Below are 20,241 nucleotides of genomic sequence, written 5' to 3'. Positions count from 1 at the left end.
TAAAAGTCTAAACTTTGATCACGCTAAGAAAGTGAACCCATCCCGCGTCGATGCATAGCCTAGAATGAAGATGTGGCTCAAATAAGCTTATAGCGCGGATTTCGTTGGCACTGTTCTGGCTTATCCCAGTCTGGGCGGGAACCCCTTTTGGTGTTTTAACTAAGCATTATGTTATACTTAAGCTATTGAAAAATAGCAGATCTACAAGCTCATAGCGCGCCACCGAGTGGCGCGCTACGAGCTTGTAGGTCTGCTATTTTTTTTTAAATCGTGAAAATGCGGCACAAATCTTTGAATATATATTCTTTCAGAACGAACATTGTTTTTATTTCGACGTCAGGCCTACAGTAAATGGGGTTATAGGGGAAGTACATTGTGTTTAAACATTGCAAACTCTCTTTCACAGCTCCAGGGGAGAGAATGCCTGCAGATTGGGCAAAGAAAGGTACTTTTCTAATTCAATCGACATCCATGTGCTTGGTTGTAATAATAATACTCTAGGTTCTATGGTAGACACATAGTGGCATAACAATGACGCACCATTCCGTTTACAGACAGCAAGGAGCCCCTGGTGCCCCCTCGCTTCCTGGAGAGGTTCAACAATCGGAAAGTGAAACAAGGCACCAGCATCACGTTGTCTGTCAAAGTGGAAGGTTTGTTCTCTATGCGGTTTTCCTTTTCCCCCTAGGCAGAGCCTGTGCTGATCTGCTAAACTAAGATAAGCTCCATGGGTACGTGAGCAATGGAGAGAGAGAGGGGGGTGGGGGGAGTCTTGCCTGCAGTAAGCATTTCCACTTCAGAAGCTCCAGCCTCGTTAATATATTAAATCCCTGAATCCTCTGCGGAGAGGCCTCGGGATTGGCCGAGTGTTCCAACACGCACAGTTTGTCGTGGAGTCAACTCAGGATAGCGACACCTACAGTTTGGTCAGGCTGCCTATTCAGTGGGCAGTGGCGTGCACAGACATTTAGAGGGGCAGGTGCTCAAGTTAAAAAAGGGCACCTTGTGCAGCGCGTGGAACCGGCCGGTTGCCTTAATCCATTTTGGGCGGGAACCCCTTTTGGTGTTAGCATTATGTTATGCTTTAGCTATTGAAAAATAGCAGATCTACAAGCTCATAGCGCGCCACCGAGTGGCGCGCTACGAGCTTGTAGGTCTGCTATTTTTTAAAAATCAAAAAAAGAAAGAAAAAAAAAAGTTTTTTTTCCCTTTTTTTTCAAAAGGGCACATTGCCAAAAGGGCAGGGGGTGCTCTAGCACCCCCTAGTGTCTATCTGTGCACGCCACTGTCAGTGGGGAACTAGGAGGAATTGTGCGTTATGTTACAGTACCTCCTCCAGGTACAACTCTGTGTTATCAGGTGAAAAGAAGCGGCTTTGTCGTCACGTCGCATGTATCAGAGCTCAGAAGAGACGTGTGGTTCTGTAGGTTGGTCTGTAGGAGGTAGCAGTGACAACAAAGGATACACAAATAATCTAAATCCAAAGTGGGAGAAAAAGAATGATTTCAATTGCAGAATTATTTTACAGAAACCCAGTGATGCTTTGCATTTCAGTTCCCATAATCCGATTATTGAACTGACGGGCTCCATTCTGTACATTATGACACCATATAGTTCTTATGCCATCTGTTTTTTTTCCTAGGATCTCCTACTCCCACGGTGGCTTGGCTAAAGGAACAGTCAGTGGGAGATGTCTTGTGGATCAAACCTGACACCAAAGGGTATAAAATCGCCGGCTCTGGGCGCCAGCACAGCCTGATCCTGATGGACGTGGGCACAGAATACGCTGGCACCTACACCTGTATTGCCACAAACAGGGCAGGGCAATCTGTCTGCACTGCTCGGCTGGAAGTGGGCGACGGTGAGGACCAGGGAGACCAAATAAACGCTTAAAGGACCACTTCACCACTTTTCAACCTATCTTCATATAATAGTAATTCATCACTAATAATCATGATAAAATGGCACCATTTTTTTCTACTCAGTCTGTGTCTCATAGGAGGGCTGTGGGCAGTTTAGAAACCGTCTTCCAGTGACATCATCATTAGGCAGATTATTTTTTAAACAAGATTTTTTTTTACAAAAATGTTTAGATTTTCATTATCGTGAGAACGATGGCTTCCATTTTCGCATTGCAACTTTTCAGGACTAGAAAGCCTGCAGTTTTTATTAGCTTGTATTCCCCATCGATGATGTCACTGGAAGACGGTTTATGAACTGGCCACAGCCCTCCTATGAGACACAGACCGAGTAGAAAAAAACTGCGCGATTTGTTTCATGATTATTAGTGACGACCTATTATATGAAGATAGGTTGAAAAGTGGTGAAGTGGTCCTTTAAAGAAGATAGGAAAGTGATCGATTACTAACATGTACTTGTTCTCTTGTTTTCGCCAGCATTGCAACAAAAGCTAGAGACCAAAGTTCCAGAGTAAGTGCCTATGTTTGGCAATTCAATATTTATATTGTAAATTATATCTAGAATACATAGACATCGTAAAAGTGTGTTCTCTTATGAAAACCTTTTATTCGACTCTAGGGTGATTACAATCAGTCCTCCAGAGGATGAGGCTAAGAGAGAGAAAGGTAAGACAAACTATTCTAACTCTGTGGTTTCAGCATAATTTGTTATTCCATTATACAGAATTGATGTCACGATGTGTTATCTCTCTGCACTCAGAGGGTAAAATGCCATATCTAGGTGAGGTCGGTTCAGAGGAATTCCTCAAGAAACTCACCAGCCAGATCACTGAAATGGTTTCGGCAAAATTCACTCAAGGTGAGTTCCATTACTGTCATTAAACATTGGACTATTTTGGTATGGTAAATAATGTGTTACCGCTTGTTCAAATCAGAATACATTGTGTATTCATTATCAACATTATATGTATTCTGAGAACCGTGGAATAAAACTGATTAAGTACATATTGTCTGAACAGTGGTCGGTATCTACCATCAGGTTTACACACTGGGGAGAAGTGGAATATGTGCCGATGTGCTGGGCAGTTTTGTTGTGCTGTGCCTATTAGGACATTAACACCACACCAGCTTCTCTATCTTTGAGGACAGTTTGCAGTAATGTTCTTGATCACAGTCCATGAACAAAATCCCTGGTTGTTTATAGACCTGACGTCGAAATAAATAAAAAGTCTTCTGAAAGAATATATATTCAAAGATTTGTGCCACATTTTCACGATTTTTCAAAAATAGCAGACCTACAAGCTCGTAGCGCGCCACCGAGTGGCGCGCTACGAGCTTGTAGATCTGCTATTTTTCAAAAGCTAAATAATGCTTAGTTAAAAGTTTTAACTTAAAACACCAAAACGGGTTTCCGCGGTTAAGTTAACAATGTTTCGGTCATAGAGGAACATTCTCCAAACATAAGTATACAACATTAAACAATATTGTTAACAAGGCTCCCCTGGACTGAATAGGGGTTAATTTACCTATTGGATACAAATAAACGACCTTTATGAGTTCGATTTGAAAAGTTTGGGCTGGAGGGTTAATTCTTCTTTGGCCTACTGGGACTGTGACTGCAAAGTTTCACACAAATCAGTCCAGCAGAGCTAGGTGTCCAAGATTAGATGCTCACAGGCAGACAGACAGACAGAGCGGAAACATAATCCCTGATAGAGAATTAACATAAATACTGATATACATTTACTATAAATGTATATAATGTATTTATTTGTCACTATTTAATTAACTCTGAAAAATCTTTAAAAGGAATGGGACCAGAGTGTGTGAAAGGAAAATAAAAACTTAAGTTCATTGTCAAACAGTATAGTTTGTTTTTAGTGTCATTTTCTTGCCCATGGCAAAGGCTTCATTTAAAGCACATTTACATGCGGTAATGCCATTGGCTGCAAAATATACCTGTAGACTAAATGCTACTGCCAAATTATCAAATCACAGCTCATGCTATCTTATGATAAATTATAAATCGTAATACACCATGATACACTACACATTGTGAGCTAATTGGTCCGCTATAATGCTGGTGAAAACGTTCTCTTATATTGCAAACAATACGGCAGGCTGCCATGAGTGGCCGTGTCAGAAGAACTGACCAGTTCGTAATCAAATGTTGGATGCATTCTTGTTTCTGTCCCTATGCATTTGGTGTTTTCTGTGGAATTTATAGTGCAACAGGTTTGGATGCAATTCGGTGAATTCAAAGACCTAATTCAAGAATTGCGAATACATTAACACTGGAAAACTGCATTAACACTGAACATCTGAATGCATTAACTCTGCAATTCTTGAATTGGAATTCACTTCTAAATGACTAGTAGAATTGACAACAAACCTGGGAGGGAGAAATACAGTGTGTTTTTGTGTGTGTGTGTGTGTGTGTGTATACGGTGTACTGTATGTGTATGTCCTGCCACCACATCTCCTTCCTTCACCAGACGACGGCATACATCATCATTCCACTTTTCTAACATTTCATACGCGTCAGTTCTTCAGTACAAACCATTCAAATGCTCACACCAGTCATTGATTTGTTATTCAGACAGCGTACAGAATCATCAAGTGCTCCAGTGGATGAAATCATGGCCCAAAGCATCCAGTATGTATCACCACCAGTGCATCAATCTTTACGGTAGACATAGATTCTTTCCACAAGGAGTGCTGTCCATGACTTGTCGATTTAGTCTTCTTGTACTGTACAACTAGCACAGTGGTGAGATCGATGTTTATAGTTCCACTATTGGTGGACCAGACAAGGACTTGTGGAAATAATTTTGTGTTACATAAACAAGACCCATATATACTATAGTGCACATAATATGCTGATGACATTTATACACGGGTCGAACATCTCTGTCCCTCTTAGTGTTGTCTGTGTTCTGTATCTTTGTGACGCATTATTGAGTTTTTTGCTGTCTTGCTGTCAGAATTAATTGTATTTAGTGATTAATACTGATTATGTAGTCTTGGCAGGCGATGGTTTACGTACACGCTTACACAGAGATATTAATGTTTAGATGGTCATGGCGTTACCTGTTTGCATTGCTAACACAAGCGTAACACCGTAGTGAAGCAGATGTGTATGTTTTCCTGCATCCTTCTGATTCCCAGCCACGCCTCTCCTCTCCTCTCCTCTCGCCCTTTAGCCTCATTGCGCGTCCCCGGAGCCGACAGTGATGACGAGACCAAGACCCCCTCGGCTTCCCCGCATCACGGACGCTCTCGCCCTCCCTCCCTCATCGCTGACTCGTCCTCTGAGTCTGACGAGGGCGAAGCCAGGGGAGAGGTGAGACCATGTGGCCGTGTTCACACACTTGCTCTTATGTCATGTATACGCCGAGTGAATATGCTCGGTTGAAACCTTCCTTCTACATACTTGATTGTGCAATTATGTTCGATACTGTATTTCTCGTATGTTTGTCTTTCTTGCCTCGGCGCTTAAAAGGAAAATAATGTCTATGATCTTGGAATATTGTCCGTATCCCATAGCTTTTCCATCAATAATGAACAGGAGGTTTTTCATTTGCAATGGACACCTGCACTGTGTGATTACATTGTGGCATTGAGTTTATGTTTTTACTGCATTGACATTAATCATTCATGACTATGTGTTTCTATGAAACAAATTGGTTCCTTATGGAACTTTTGGCCAGACATACAGTATGCAGTAAAAAAGTGCTTTTGCTCTTTATATACAATCATATGTTTCCATATGAAAAACGTTTAGGGCCAATGGGTCATGTATGAAGCAAGCTTTAAAACATATTCATTAAACAAATAGAATATTAGAATGTTTGTTTTTGACTTGTTTTTGACTAAAAATAAATTGAATATTTGGAAATATTCGAGATTTTTGCTTATAGAGCGTCGCAGTCCCGCCCCTTTTCATGACCAGGAAATAATTCCCAATGCATTTTCCCCATAGACATTTCAAAAAGTATTTATTTAAAGACCTTTTAAGCGCCGTACAAAGCCAACTCGAGTCGTGACAAATCATGACAATAAACACAATATTTTGGACCAAACTAATAATTACATTAAGTGTTTGTTTGTGTTTGCTGTCATGATTTCTCACAACTCGAGTTGGCTTTGTACGACATTGAAATGTCTATGAGGAAAATTAACGGGAAATCATTTCCGGGGCCCTGGTAGGGGGCGGGAGTGCGACGCTCTATAATGACATACCAGTAACCAAAATAGGGACACCATGTTGAACGTGGTTAACTAATTCTGTTGGATGCAATTTACAGATGTTTGACATCTATGTGGCTACGGCTGACTACAACCCCACCATGGCCAGCAAAGAAGCCATCTCTCTGAAGGAGGGCCAGTATGTCGAAGTGCTGGACTCAGCCAATCCACTTAAATGGCTGGTCCGTACGAAGCCCACGAAAACCACACCGTCTCGCCAAGGCTGGGTTTCACCTGCCTACCTAGACAAGAAACTCAAAGTAAGTCCTCAGGCTATAATGTAACAGGAACCGTAACAAATATCCTTTTCACATGGTATATTTACCTCTGACGGATAACAGACGTGTTTCGGCCAGGTGGGCCTTCCTCAGCGTTGTGAAAAGGACATTTCTTGTGGCTTTCATTACCATTTGTTGTACTGTACCTCTGAGCCTTGCACGTATAAGACTAGTCTTCTCATTTGGAGTGTTGCGGGTTTTCTGCTTTTGCAGTTTCTCTTTCTCACACCAATATCAAATATCGACAATGTTCATGACCGTTTACACAAGCGGGCCATTTTGCTCTTACAGGACCTCAGTCATACAACGACGTATAAATTAGGCTTATGGTCCTTTGAGCAAAATGACCGCCATCATGAGGATAGGTCGATTGTCATCAACTTGCCTTGTAGAACAGGGGTTCTCAACCCGTGGGTCGCGACCCCTCGGGGGGTCGCCGAATTATTTTAGGGGGTCCCCAAATTATTTTCAAAAAAAAAAAAAAAAAGATTTTAAAATTTTTATTTTCACGATTTTTCAAAAATAGCAGACCTACAAGCTCGTAGCGCGCCACTCGGTGGCGCGCTATGAGCTTGTAGATCTGCTATTTTTCAATAGCTAAATTATAACAATGCTTAAAACACCAAAAGGGGTTCCCGCCCAAAATGGGTTAAGGTTATTGTAGCAGTCAATTTATATTGGGGGTCGGGAGGGGGCGGGGCGGGGGTCCCGAGACATTGCCAAAGCATTTCCGGGGGTCCCCGGCCAAAAACGTTGAGAACCCCTGATGTAGAAGACGTTGTAAATAGTAGTGCTGAAATGGATGTTTAGCTTCACTGCTCTATTGTTGCAGCTGCATGCTGAGGCAGGTGACCTTCCAGAGAGCAGTGTGGAGGAGGTCTCGGAGGGCGAGTACAAGAGGAAACTACTGTAAGGACAAGCATCTACAAGCACAAACTATTCATTGTCATGCAAATCATTTAAATTAACGATTTAACACATTTTGTGCCCAAAACGTCTGTGGACGTCTTGGGTATTACCGCACGTGCATAGCCCAAGACGTCTGTGGACGTCTTTGAAAAAAAAAAAAAATATATATATTTTTTTCCTTTTTTTTTTTTAACACGTGGTGCCAAAGTTTGTGTTTTCGCCATTGAGAATGCATTTGGCGTTTAAATTAAATAACTCAGAAACTATAAAACATTTCAAAGTAAAAAGTTCCAGCATGTGTCTCCACAGTCAGTTGAATTATAACAAATGTGAATGGATTTTCTAGGTGAAAGTTTTGCGTGGGCTCTCAATGTGTTAATTGTGTGGTTTTTTTCGGCATTGGACATTGGAACATATAAATGACATTTTTGTTTGCCTTTTAGACCATAAAAAAAGAAAAAGAAAAAAAAAAGACCTAAAATAAGACAAATAACTTCAATATTCAAAGAGATTACTGACAATGTCCGGTACAATAATCAAAATAAATTATGTACTAAAATAGATTCTATATACGTGTGTGTGTATTTTATATATATATATATAGTGGAAATAGGCAGTCTACAAGTTAACAATGTGCTGCATCACGATGCGTTGTGAAGTTGAAGATCTGATATTTCTGATCTATCTTTTTAAATGTTTGAAAATGTTTCAACATGGAAAACGATTATGGAAAATAATGAGTATGGTGACAGCAGGCGTAGGCATAACCACCATGCTCGATGCATCTCCTCTCTCGTGTCTCCAGTCAGATGATTCAGGAGTTGATCACTACTGAAGCGGAGTTCATCAAAGAGTTGGATTTCGTCACCACCCACCACCTGAACGACGTGGCGGCTCCTGACACTCCCGCTGATGTCGCAAGCCAGAAGGAGGCCATATTCCGGAACATTCGTGACATCAAAGCCTTCCATAGCGAGTGAGTTGGCAGTTGGCACCACCCCACCTCACCAGCTGCCTGCTTGTTACATGTTCTGACATTCTAATCAGCAAATCTCTGCTGTCGGGAAGAAACCACCTAACTCCAAAATGAGAAATGTACATTTTTCAGGAAATTAGGCAAACCTTATATTTTGTAAACGAAGCAATACTGCCTCATCAAAGTTGGTGTTGTGACTTTATATATTGTCAATTACTTGCATGAGAGGTAGGGGGGGAGGTGGTGGAGTTAGTTGCTTTAGCAGACAGTTTGAGGGTCCAATGGAGTTAAGAGGTTTTGTCCAAAGCGTTTTTTTACTACTTTCCATTGGTTCATTTTTGTTCAATAGCACTGATTTATGTAAAAAGAAAAATCTAAAACCTCAAAAATGGAGTTAGGTGGTTTCCTCCCGACGGAAACGAAATGCATGTTCAATACAGTATTTTAGGAAAGTATTTATCCTGTTCATTAAACAGGTCAATTTAAATTGGATAAATACTTGTATGTAACAATGTACTGTGCTACCGTTTCCTGTAGGCTCTTGCTCCCCAAGCTGAAGGAGTGCGACACAGATGATGATATCGCCATGCGCTTCCTGAGGAACAAGGAGGGCTTTGAGAAGTACCTCCAGTATCTCGTAGGTCAGAGTCAGGCGGAGTCGTCTGTCAGCGAGAAGTCTATCCATCGTTTCTTCAAGGTATAAGACTGCTCTCCTCACGTTTGGACTCTCATAACGTTGTTACATTATTGTACACAACAGCAGGGCTTGACATCAAGGCTTGTCCTGTTGTCCGGAACAACTAATAAATCTTTCCGGAAAACTGTATTGTCTGACATTATTGTCTGGCTTTCCTAATAATCAAGAAAATGCCAGCACTCAAAATGTCCTTTTCACATGCATTTATTTATCTCTGACGAGAGTGGACAACGTACTCGTTTCCGCCTTCTTGGCCTCCCTCAGCGTTGTCTTGATTTCATCCTGTATCTTCGAGCCTTGCACCGTGAAGGATTTTATTCTAACCTGGAGTGCTGAGGCTTGTCTGCTTCGGCAGTACTTTTTTTGCTCAGCTTTCCTAATCATCACCTTTCCAATATTGTTGTCCGCCATAACGCTTCAGGAAAACCGAACCGGAGACTAGTTTCATATCCATTTCAAAGTTCTGGCAGAAAAAGTGTTGTATTTTGTAAAAATATCTCCACTTTTCCACGAGCTGCACGTGGACAACATTCTCTACGGCGAGGGGCCCGGAATGAGTGCACGACTGAACATATCAAAACTTCCTTTTAGAAAAGGTGGTGTGATCAATTACCCCACACTAACCAACTTACAGTTAGTTGATTTAAATTGTATTTGTGTGTGCTCGTGCTCCGGACAAGTGACTTTTGTGCCCCGGACAAGTGAATGGGAAATGTACTTGTCCAAAGGACAAGTGACTCAAAAAGTGAATGTCAAGGCCTGCAACAGGTCATAGCATGATGTTACCACCATTGTCTGAATTCAAGCATATTCTCCCCATCAGGAGTACACTGAGAAGGTGCAGGCCAGTGCAGATCTCACAGACCCTGCTGTGCTCAGCATCAATGGATATATCCAAAGACCAGTGGAGAGAATTCAGAAGTACAAGGCCGTTCTCAAGGTAACACATTTTTGATACTGTACATGCTAGGGCATTAAGCAACTAGTCGACTAGTTTACTAGTCGACTAGTAAATCCACTAGTCGACCTTGTTGGTACTAGTTGACTAGTTGATAAGAAAAAAAAAAAAGTGAATTTTTTTATTTTTTTATTTTTCCCGATTTTGTAGGTCTCAAGATCAGGTAGATTATAGTTATAGTCACCATGTACAAATACTTATTTCCAAAAAAAAAAAAAAAAACTTTCTTTTTTAAATTTATTTAATTTTTTACATAATAGGTAGTTAAACCTAAACTAGGCAACTAGTCAACTAGTAAAAATGACTAGAAGTGAATGCCCTAGTACATGTACAAGAATAACACATTTTTCTACTGATCTCTCCCACCTCACCCACCCGTCACCGACTTCAGGAGATGATCAGGAACAAGGCGAGGAACGGTCAGAACTGCTGCCTGTTGGAGGAGGCCTACGCCATGGTGTCATCACTTCACCAGCGTTCAGATAACACCCACCACGTCTCCCTGATTGAGAACTATCCTGCCACCCTGGAAGTGCTTGGAGAGCCTATCAGACAGGTGCGACCCACATATCCAGGCATTGTCAAATTATGGTGATGGTGATGTTTTTGTTTATCGATTTAAAAAAGAAAATAGCAGACCTACAAGCTCGTAGAGCGCCACTCAGTGGCGCGCTATGAGCTTGTAGATCTGCTATTTTTCAATAGCTAAAGTATAACATAATGCTTAGTTAAAACACCAAAAGGGGTTCCCGCCCAAAAGGGGTTAACCACTTATACACTTCCATACACAAACTTAATGTGCAAACTGACCATTTGTCGATTCTCCACCTAGTGGTGTAGCTAGTGTGGTGCAGCTTGATGGCAATACTTCCATAGTGCCACGCTGCAACGAACCGTATTGACAAATGACAACTATTAATAATGTATGAGGCTTGTGTTTTCTGTTACTCTTCTTTTCTATTATTATATATTTATTGTTATCGTTATTATTATTTTGACATTTTCTTATTTGAATTAGCAAACGTATGAACAAACTGTTTGACAGTTTTGTTAGCTCTATTAATTTGTTTTAACATTTGATTCTGGAAACCAATAGGGTAGGCAATTATAAGCTTTTAGCGTCAGCCTACACCTTTTCGGGCCACTCGAGTGCATGTCTTGTATAATGTATTGTTAATGTGAAAGGTCCGAAATAAACTAAACTAAAAACGTAAACCCTATGTACATTGTTGACCGGTGTCCCCCATGGGCCTATACTAGGCCCCCTCCTTTTTTGAGGGGCGCTAGCCCTTCCTGTATTCAGCTATAGTGTAGATCAGGGTTCCCCAATTAATTTTCCTCGAGGGCCATATTTTGACTAGGGTACCAGGCTGGGGGCTGAGTCCGCACGCGTGAGGTCGAGGTCTTGCCCTGAAAATTCATTTTCAGGGCAGGACCCCATTTGAAAAGGATGCCCAGTTTGACATGCATAGGCTACTGACCCCCATTTAATGCCATTTATATCTTTTTGTTGTTGAAATTCTTCCGCGGGCCGCCAGGGGGCGGGCCGCAAATGGCCCGCGGGCCGCCTATTGGGGAACCCTGGTGTAGATTCTCGTCTTACACAAACATTAAATTCCCATTGACAATGAATGGAGAATTCCCGTCATATGTAGACGAGCAAATCGGCTATTTTTGTCCTACACAACTCACTTCACACGGGTGTGATTTTTCCTTCTACACCAAATAGTTTCGTCACATCTTCGCCCCCGGAATAAGGGGTGCTAGACTTAATGTGGTTTAAAAAACAACAAAAGGAGCAACATAAACCGACATGAAACAATACGATGACTTTTAAAAAGAAAACATTATTTATTTATTTGTGTATTTATCTTCTGCTACTACTGAACTGAACAGAATCTGTGTTGTCTTATCACCAGGGACCATTCCAAGTGTGGGAGGGGGCGCCGGGCATTAGGTCGTCCACTAGAGGTCACCATCGCCACGTCTTCCTCTTCAAAAACTACTGCATCATCTGTAAACCCAAGAGAGACAGCAACAGTGACACACAGGGCTATGTGTTCAAGAACATGATGAAGGTAACAGCGACACTGTGACACACAGGGCTATGTGTTCAAGAACATGATGAAGGTAACAGTGACACTGTGACACACAGGGCTATGTGTTCAAGAACATGATGAAGGTAACAGTGACACTGTGACACACAGGGCTATGTGTTCAAGAACATGATGAAGGTAACAGCGACACTGTGACACACAGGGCTATGTGTTCAAGAACATGATGAAGGTAACAGTGACACTGTGACACACATGGCTATGTGTTCAAGAACATGATGAAGGTAACAGTGACACTGTGACACACAGGGCTATGTGTTCAAGAACATGATGAAGGTAACAGTGACACTGTGACACACAGGGCTATGTGTTCAAGAACATGATGAAGGTAACAGCGACACTGTGACACACATGGCTATGTGTTCAAGAACATGATGAAGGTAACAGCGACACTGTGACACACAGGGCTATGTGTTCAAGAACATGATGAAGGTAACAGCGACACTGTGACACACAGGGCTATGTGTTCAAGAACATGATGAAGGTAACAGCGACACTGTGACACACAGGGCTATGTGTTCAAGAACATGATGAAGGTAACAGTGACACTGTGACACACAGGGCTATGTGTTCAAGAACATGATGAAGGTAACAGCGACACTGTGACACACAGGGCTATGTGTTCAAGAACATGATGAAGGTAACAGTGACACTGTGACACACATGGCTATGTGTTCAAGAACATGATGAAGGTAACAGTGACACTGTGACACACAGGGCTATGTGTTCAAGAACATGATGAAGGTAACAGTGACACTGTGACACACAGGGCTATGTGTTCAAGAACATGATGAAGGTAACAGCGACACTGTGACACACATGGCTATGTGTTCAAGAACATGATGAAGGTAACAGCGACACTGACACACAGGGCTATGTGTTCAAGAACATGATGAAGGTAACAGCGACACTGTGACACACAGGGCTATGTGTTCAAGAACATGATGAAGGTAACAGCGACACTGTGACACACAGGGCTATGTGTTCAAGAACATGATGAAGGTAACAGTGACACTGTGACACACAGGGCTATGTGTTCAAGAACATGATGAAGGTAACAGTGACACTGTGACACACAGGGCTATGTGTTCAAGAACATGATGAAGGTAACAGTGACACTGTGACACACAGGGCTATGTGTTCAAGAACATGATGAAGGTAACAGCGACACTGTGACACACAGGGCTATGTGATCTACAAGCTCACAACGTGTCACATTGCGATGCACCGTGACCATGTAGATCGGCTATTTTAGAATAGCCGAAGTATAAAGTAGGGCTTAAGTGTTTTTAATATATGTTTTGTAATGGTTATTTACATTTTAAACAATTAACTAGTAAGTCACAAAATATGTCAAATAATTGTAGTAGAGTAAAGAGTACAATATTTGCACCTGAGATGTAGAAGTAAATACAATGGAAATACACAAATAAAGTACCTCAGCTACCACTGGTGGTAATTATACATATGTATCATAGCATTGCTCATATTGCTACCTGGATTTGTTTGTACCAGGTCAGTGTCATGGTCAATGTCATGTCATGGTCAGTATCATGGGCAGTGTCAGCATGGTCAATGTCATGTCAGTGTCATGGTCAGTACCATGACGGTATCATGGTCAGTATCATGGTCAGTATCATGTCAGTATCATGGTCAGTATCATGGTCACTATCATGGTCAGTATCATGGTCAGTATCATGACAGTATCATGGTCAGTATGTCCGTTTCATGGTCAGTATCATGTCAGTATCATGTCAGTATCATGGTCAGTATCATGTCAGTATCATGGTCAGTATCATGTCAGTATCATGGTCAGTATCATGTCAGTATCATGGTCAGTATCATGGTCAGTATCATGACCAGTATCATGGCAGTATCATGGTCAGTATCATGTCAGTATCATGTCAGTATCATGTCAGTATCATGGTCAGTATCATGGTCAGTATCATGGTCAGTATCATGTCAGTATCATGGTCAGTATCATGACAGTATCATGACAGTATCATGTCAGTATCATGGTCAGTATCATGTCAGTATCATGTCAGTATCATGTCAGTATCATGTCAGTATCATGGTCAGTATCATGGTCAGTATCATGGTCAGTATCATGTCAGTATCATGGTCAGTATCATGGTCAGTATCATGACAGTATCATGGTCAGTATCATGGTCAGTATCATGACAGTATCATGACAGTATCATGTCAGTATCATGGTCACTATCATGTCAGTATCATGGTCAGTATCATGTCAGTATCATGGTCAGTATCATGGTCAGTATGTCCGTTTCATGGTCAGTATCATGTGTGTGTTTGTTGTATTGTCCATCCTGCTGCAGCTGAACAACATTGACGTGAATGAGACCGTGGAGGGTGACGACCGTGCCTTCGAGATCTGGCACGAGAGAGAGGACTCTGTGAGGAAATACACCTTGCAGGCCCGAACGGCCATCATTAAGAACTCCTGGTTGAGAGAGTTCAGAGAGCTGCAGCAGCGCTATAGCATGCCCGCATGGAGTGAGTCTCTCACACACACACACTCACTCACTCACTCACTCACTCACTCACTCACTCACTCACTCACTCACTCACTCACTCACTCACTCACACACTCACACACACTCTCTCTCTCTCTCTCTCTCTCTCTCTCCCCCCTTTATCTGCCAATGTATACTTGAGGATTATTATTCCACACCTCAAGTGTGGAAATGTTATTGATCATTTGCGGCGCTTCGATTTATCCAGGTCCTCCTGACTTTACGGAAATCCTGGCAGACTGCATTGCCGAGCTGGGACAGACCGTTAAGCTGGCATGCAAGGCCACAGGGATACCCAAGCCTGTGATCACCTGGTACAAAGGTAAGGACACACACACAGTGGGACTGCCTCGAAACCAGTGCCAAACTCACAACCAATCTGAGCTCTTTTAAGCAGCATACTAAAGCATGTCTACAATTACAATTTAGGCATTTAGCAGACGCTCTTAATCCAGAGCGATTTACATTAAGCAAGAAAAAAAAAACATGGCAATACATCACATACATAGTAGTTATCATGAAACATGCGTAAGCTAAGAACATATATATATCTATATAATGAAACTATACATATAAACTATACATACTATACTATACTATTCATATACTATAAAGTGCTATGACTACATAAAATGCAATTCTAGTGCTGTCTACGTAACATGCTATAAGTCTGTATAAAATGCTATCTAAGTCTATGTAAAGTGCTATCTAAGGGGCTAGGGCAAGTGCTACGGGCCATGATGGAGTCTGAAAAGGTGGGTTTTCAGACTACGGCGGAATTAGCCTATTAGAAAGGTTTCCCTAGAGGTCACTCATTAGTCTAGGGAAAGATAGTGGCGCGTATTTTTAACTTATTAACTGTTGCTTGTGAGAGGACTACAATTTGTAATATCCTCGAACTGCTGTAACCCTGTGGTTTTATAAAGACCTTCAGGCATCTGAAGACCCAATGAAGCTGCATACGGAATGTGCTACATACGAGTATCAGAGACAAATAGTCCTGGTAAAGCGTGGCTGTAAACCTTGCATTTAAGCGTACAGCCACAGTGTCTCATCATAGATGCTTACTTCCAGATGGGCGTACAGTGGAGGCAGACCCTCACCACATTATCATTGAGGACCCTGACGGTTCCTGCACACTGATCCTGGATAACATGACGGCGGACGACTCTGGACAGTACATGTGCTTTGCCACGAGCACGGCGGGCAACGCCAGCACTCTGGGAAAGATCACTGTTCAGGGTAGGTCACGGGAAACGTCGGTGAATATGTTTACATGTGCACGCAGTATTCTGGATACAGCCTTTTTTTGAGTGGTGTAAACCACTCTTACAACTGGCTTTTGTGTGCAGAAAAAAATGAGCATGGTTGCTATGTTCAAAATAATTTCTGACGTAATTAAATCACACCCGGGTGAACTGGATGACCGTAGCAACCATGGTCATTTTCTCTGCACAAAAAAAGCCAGTTGTGAAATCACATCCAGGTGTGATTTCATTACGTCAGATCAGAGCTGATCAGGCTATATAATACCTTACACCACTCAGTTCACACGGGTGTGATTTTTTATATATATATATATATTTGCAAAATTGCAAATATCTCAGTTTAGGTGTACTGAATAAACATTGTTTGCTTATCTGCAACCACACCTGGGTTTTTGTTAATGGGATACAATGTTTTATGCACCAGTTCAAGAAAGGAATGCTTCAGTATCCCAATGGGGATGTATTGTGTATGAAATCATGGCGGGTAATCAGCCTCATTGCAAAGTCCCCCCTGCAGTCAAATTGAACTCCATATGGAACTCCAATGTAATAATAATAATAATCATGTTAAGCTATCATTTAGTGATTTGCAATAATTGAATGCCAACTGATTTTGCACCACAAATCCTCCCTTGGGATGTACTGTACTGTATATTGACTTGTGAGATGTTCCTTGTAGTGCCTCCTCGCTTTGTGAACAAGCTGAGGAACGCCACCTTTGTTGCTGGCGAGGATGCCCAGTTCACCTGCATCATACAGAGTGCCCCCACTCCCAAGATCAGGTACGTAGCAAGCATCACCACCTTGTCTGCTCTGGGATAGTAATACGTGTTTTGTTTGAAAGTAGTGAAGAAATTGCCTGAAAATATATTTGGGACACATTTTTGAATATTATGTAAAAACTATATTTGTTAGAACTGTTCCCTTACAGAATAACCAAATTAATTGGTCATTTAGATGTTAGATGTCCCCACCCCCCACCTAACTCCATTTGTTAAATTTTTGTTTCCATAATTCAATGCTATTTAACACCCTTTACACCTGTGTGTTGGTTAAAATAATATTGAACCAATGAAAAGTATTAAAAGGTGCTTCGGACAAATCCTTTGAACCATTGGACCCTCAAACTGTCTGCTAAAGCAGTTAACTCCACCACCACCTCTCAACACCTCTCCCCCTCTCAAACTGTCCGCTAAAGCAGTTAACTCCACCACCACCTCTCAACACCTCTCCCCCTCTCAAACTGTCCGCTAAAGCAGCTAACTCCACCACCACCACCTCTCATGCACGTAATTGACAATATATAAAGTCACAATACCAACTTTGATGAGGCATTGTTTAAAAAAATATATGGCTTTCTTCATTTCTTGAAAAATGAACTTTAGTTGGTTTCTCCCCGACAGCAGAGATGTATTCAAATACAGCTTTGGGCATTTTTGTTGTCTCCACCAGGCCGAAGGCATGGGGAGAGAGTATGTTTTGCACTCCGTCCGTGTGTGTGTGTGTCCGTCCGTGTGTGTGTGTGTGTGTCTGTCCGTCCGTCCTTCCGTCCGTCTGTTACCAGCTAATCTCCGGCACCGTTAACCTGGTCGATGCCAAACTTTGCACACACACTCCCTGGATGCCAACGATGAACCTCTGCCCCGCATTTTCCAGAACGGCCTGTTATAGCGCCACCATGAGGCAGCTTTTCAATTTTTTTACCTAAAACTGCACCGATCTGCGTGAAACGTTGCATGCACACTCCCTAGAGGCCAAGGACAAACCTTTGACCTGCATTTTCCGCATCTGCCTTTTATAGCGCCACCAGGAGGCCGACTTTTGTAAAACACATTTTTTTATATTACTCCTCCAGATTCTGTCCAAAAATCTCACAAATCGTTACACAGTATCTCTATGGTCATGTGCTCAAGTCGGATCTGTCCGATATTTCATATTCCATCCTAATTGGCTATAATTGGCTTTCACAGTTTGCAAGATTGCCCCGTTTTGAACAAAAGCCTCAAATCATGAACGCAGCATGCAATTTACGTGAAATCTTTCACACATTTTCTTACTAGGCTGAGGAATATATCCCACCCTTTTCACATTGGCCTGTTATAGCGCCACCAACAGGTTGATTTTTGCAAAACACATTTTTGGAACAAAATGCCTCAAGTCATCCAATTGCCATCAAAGGCAAACATGTTTATATTACTCCTAAACATTTTGCCAAACATCTCACACAGTCCTATCCTCCTGGTGGAGACCTGTGCCCAGAAGGGCACTTTTTAGGTTTATTTTAAGACCATGTGAAACGTCTTGTTGTTGTGTATTTTTGTGGCCAAGGTGGTTTAAGGAGGGCAGGCTGCTGACAGACCAGGAGAAATACCAGACCTACAGTGAGACCCGCAGTGGAGTCCTGGTCCTGATAATCAAGGGTTTGACAGAGAGAGACCTTGGACACTACGAGTGTGAGGTTGGTCTACAGTACACTCTACACACACACACACACACACACACACACACACACACACACACACACACAGTAAATAATCAGTGTTAAGGTAACTGAGAGCATACAAACTGGAACAAATGTAAGGGACATAGGGCTGAGGGAACATAGGGCCTAATTTGGATAAAAAAATAAAGGTTAGGGATTATGGGAACATAGGGCTGAGGGAACAGAGGCACCTCTGCTCTGAACCATTGGAACCCAAACTGTCTGCTAAAGCAGCTAACTCCACCACCACCTCTCCCCCTCTCATGCAAGTAATTGACAATATATAAAGTCACACAATACCAACTTCGATGAGGCAGTATTGCATTGTTTCAAAAAATATAAGGTTTTCTTCCATTGTTTACGCTCTCCTAGTTACAAGTGGGTAAACAGACCATTTTTTTTACTGTGTACTTTAATCGTTTCTGTTTCTATTCGAATTGCTGTCGAGAACCAACAACTACATGCGGTATAATTAGCACAGACAGTCTAACATCACTCAGACAAAATAACACCCAGCTGTACTCGTCAACCTAAAAATACATTCTCTGCCTCTTTCCAGTTGTCTAATCGTCTGGGCAGTGCTAAATGTGCTGCCGACCTCGTCCACCCCACCGTGGCTCGCTCCAGAGACCAGGCCATCACCATTGAAGGTAGGAGAGCTCTGCTTTTTCTTATTCATGCAACAATGGCAACTTACAGACACAAAGCTCGGCACAGAAGACTTTCATCGTTCTTATTTATGCTTTATGCCGCTCATCCTCGCTTTGTCCGTTTGAATCTCATTCGTTCTGCTTTTCCCATAGTCACTGAGCAGGAGACTAAATTGCCAAAGAAAACCATCATCATGTAAGTGTTGGCAGGACCACTGTATGTGCATGAAGGGTGTCTGGTTTGAAATCGTACCGTCTTTTAACCCATTTTGACCTGAGATCAGATTCTAAAAATGTCTATTTCTACATCCTGACAGTTTTCTGAAAAAGCTATGTTTCTATGTCAGTCGTTCTTCGATTTTTCAAAAATAGCAGACCTACAAGCTCGTAGCGCGCCACTCGGTGGCGCGCTATGAGCTTGTAGATCTGCTATTTTTCAATAGCTAAAGCATAACACAATGCTAACACCAACAGGGGTTCCCGCCCAAAATGGGTTCAACTAACTCTACCATAACCACAGTGGAGACTAAAACGCATGGGTTTCCGAGGTTACAGTGAGACATGCGTATGTACAGTACGTAGCCAGGAAGCAGCTTCATATATTGTCGTGAACTGGCTTGTTGACGTCAAGACAAGTTTCACAGACACCTGAATATCGTATATGAATTTACACTTCTGTACAGTATACACCATAATGGTGTGTACCAGTGAAGCAGTGCAGAGTATGCTTTGGCCTCAGGGAACTTTTGCTATCACACAACATGGACTGAATTAGGCCTCACTCACACGGTCGCTGCAGATTGCTTTATGCTTGCTGTATACAAAGGGTGTGACACAGCTTGCCCCAATGCATTTCCAATGGGAGTCACATGGTCTGACACAACACCTGTGTTGTGTGAGGGGGAGGGGAGCAGTCGAAAAACACAGCTGAAAGCCATACAACAGCTTGTAGTCCAAAATGTAGTCCTCAAACCATGTGGCTTCCATTGGAAATGCATTGGGGCGGCCATGACACTCACAGCATTCATACAGCAAGCATGCAGCAATGCATTAAAGGTCTTTGTCACAACATTGTGTTGTGTGAGGGGGAGGGGCGCAGTCGAAACGCCCCTCCCCCTCACACAACACAATGTTGTGTCAAACCATGTGACCTCCATTGGAAATACATTGGGCGGCCATGACACTACACAACATGCATCCAACGAGCA

At 42.2% G+C, this 20,241-nt stretch overlaps 1 protein-coding gene across 50 annotated transcripts in view; it reads left to right on the top strand.

Moving 5' to 3' along the window:
• obscnb (obscurin, cytoskeletal calmodulin and titin-interacting RhoGEF b) overlaps positions 1 to 20,241 on the top strand; it is a 123,979-nt gene that overhangs the window by 99,011 nt on the left and 4,727 nt on the right. For 49 of the 50 annotated variants that reach the window (XM_079530122.1, XM_079530078.1, XM_079530119.1 and 46 more), the window contains 22 exons: positions 407 to 445; positions 555 to 653; positions 1,643 to 1,861; positions 2,397 to 2,430; positions 2,539 to 2,585; positions 2,680 to 2,778; positions 4,519 to 4,575; positions 5,123 to 5,262; positions 6,227 to 6,427; positions 7,278 to 7,354; positions 8,160 to 8,330; positions 8,868 to 9,027; positions 9,851 to 9,967; positions 10,377 to 10,541; positions 11,905 to 12,063; positions 14,436 to 14,613; positions 14,842 to 14,955; positions 15,708 to 15,875; positions 16,581 to 16,683; positions 18,230 to 18,359; positions 18,943 to 19,033; positions 19,187 to 19,229. In XM_079530122.1, the coding sequence (XP_079386248.1) occupies positions 407 to 445; positions 555 to 653; positions 1,643 to 1,861; positions 2,397 to 2,430; positions 2,539 to 2,585; positions 2,680 to 2,778; positions 4,519 to 4,575; positions 5,123 to 5,262; positions 6,227 to 6,427; positions 7,278 to 7,354; positions 8,160 to 8,330; positions 8,868 to 9,027; positions 9,851 to 9,967; positions 10,377 to 10,541; positions 11,905 to 12,063; positions 14,436 to 14,613; positions 14,842 to 14,955; positions 15,708 to 15,875; positions 16,581 to 16,683; positions 18,230 to 18,359; positions 18,943 to 19,033; positions 19,187 to 19,229 (2,611 nt within the window). The remainder of the gene's footprint in view (positions 1 to 406; positions 446 to 554; positions 654 to 1,642; positions 1,862 to 2,396; positions 2,431 to 2,538; positions 2,586 to 2,679; positions 2,779 to 4,518; positions 4,576 to 5,122; positions 5,263 to 6,226; positions 6,428 to 7,277; positions 7,355 to 8,159; positions 8,331 to 8,867; positions 9,028 to 9,850; positions 9,968 to 10,376; positions 10,542 to 11,904; positions 12,064 to 14,435; positions 14,614 to 14,841; positions 14,956 to 15,707; positions 15,876 to 16,580; positions 16,684 to 18,229; positions 18,360 to 18,942; positions 19,034 to 19,186; positions 19,230 to 20,241) is intronic. The other variant, XM_079530121.1, reaches the window with a different exon arrangement.

This window comes from Electrona antarctica (assembly GCF_951216825.1).
Source record: "Electrona antarctica genome assembly, chromosome: 19".
Lineage (NCBI taxonomy): Eukaryota > Metazoa > Chordata > Actinopteri > Myctophiformes > Myctophidae > Electrona > Electrona antarctica.
Note: the sequence above shows the minus strand (reverse complement) of the source record. Positions and strands in the feature narration are given on the sequence as shown.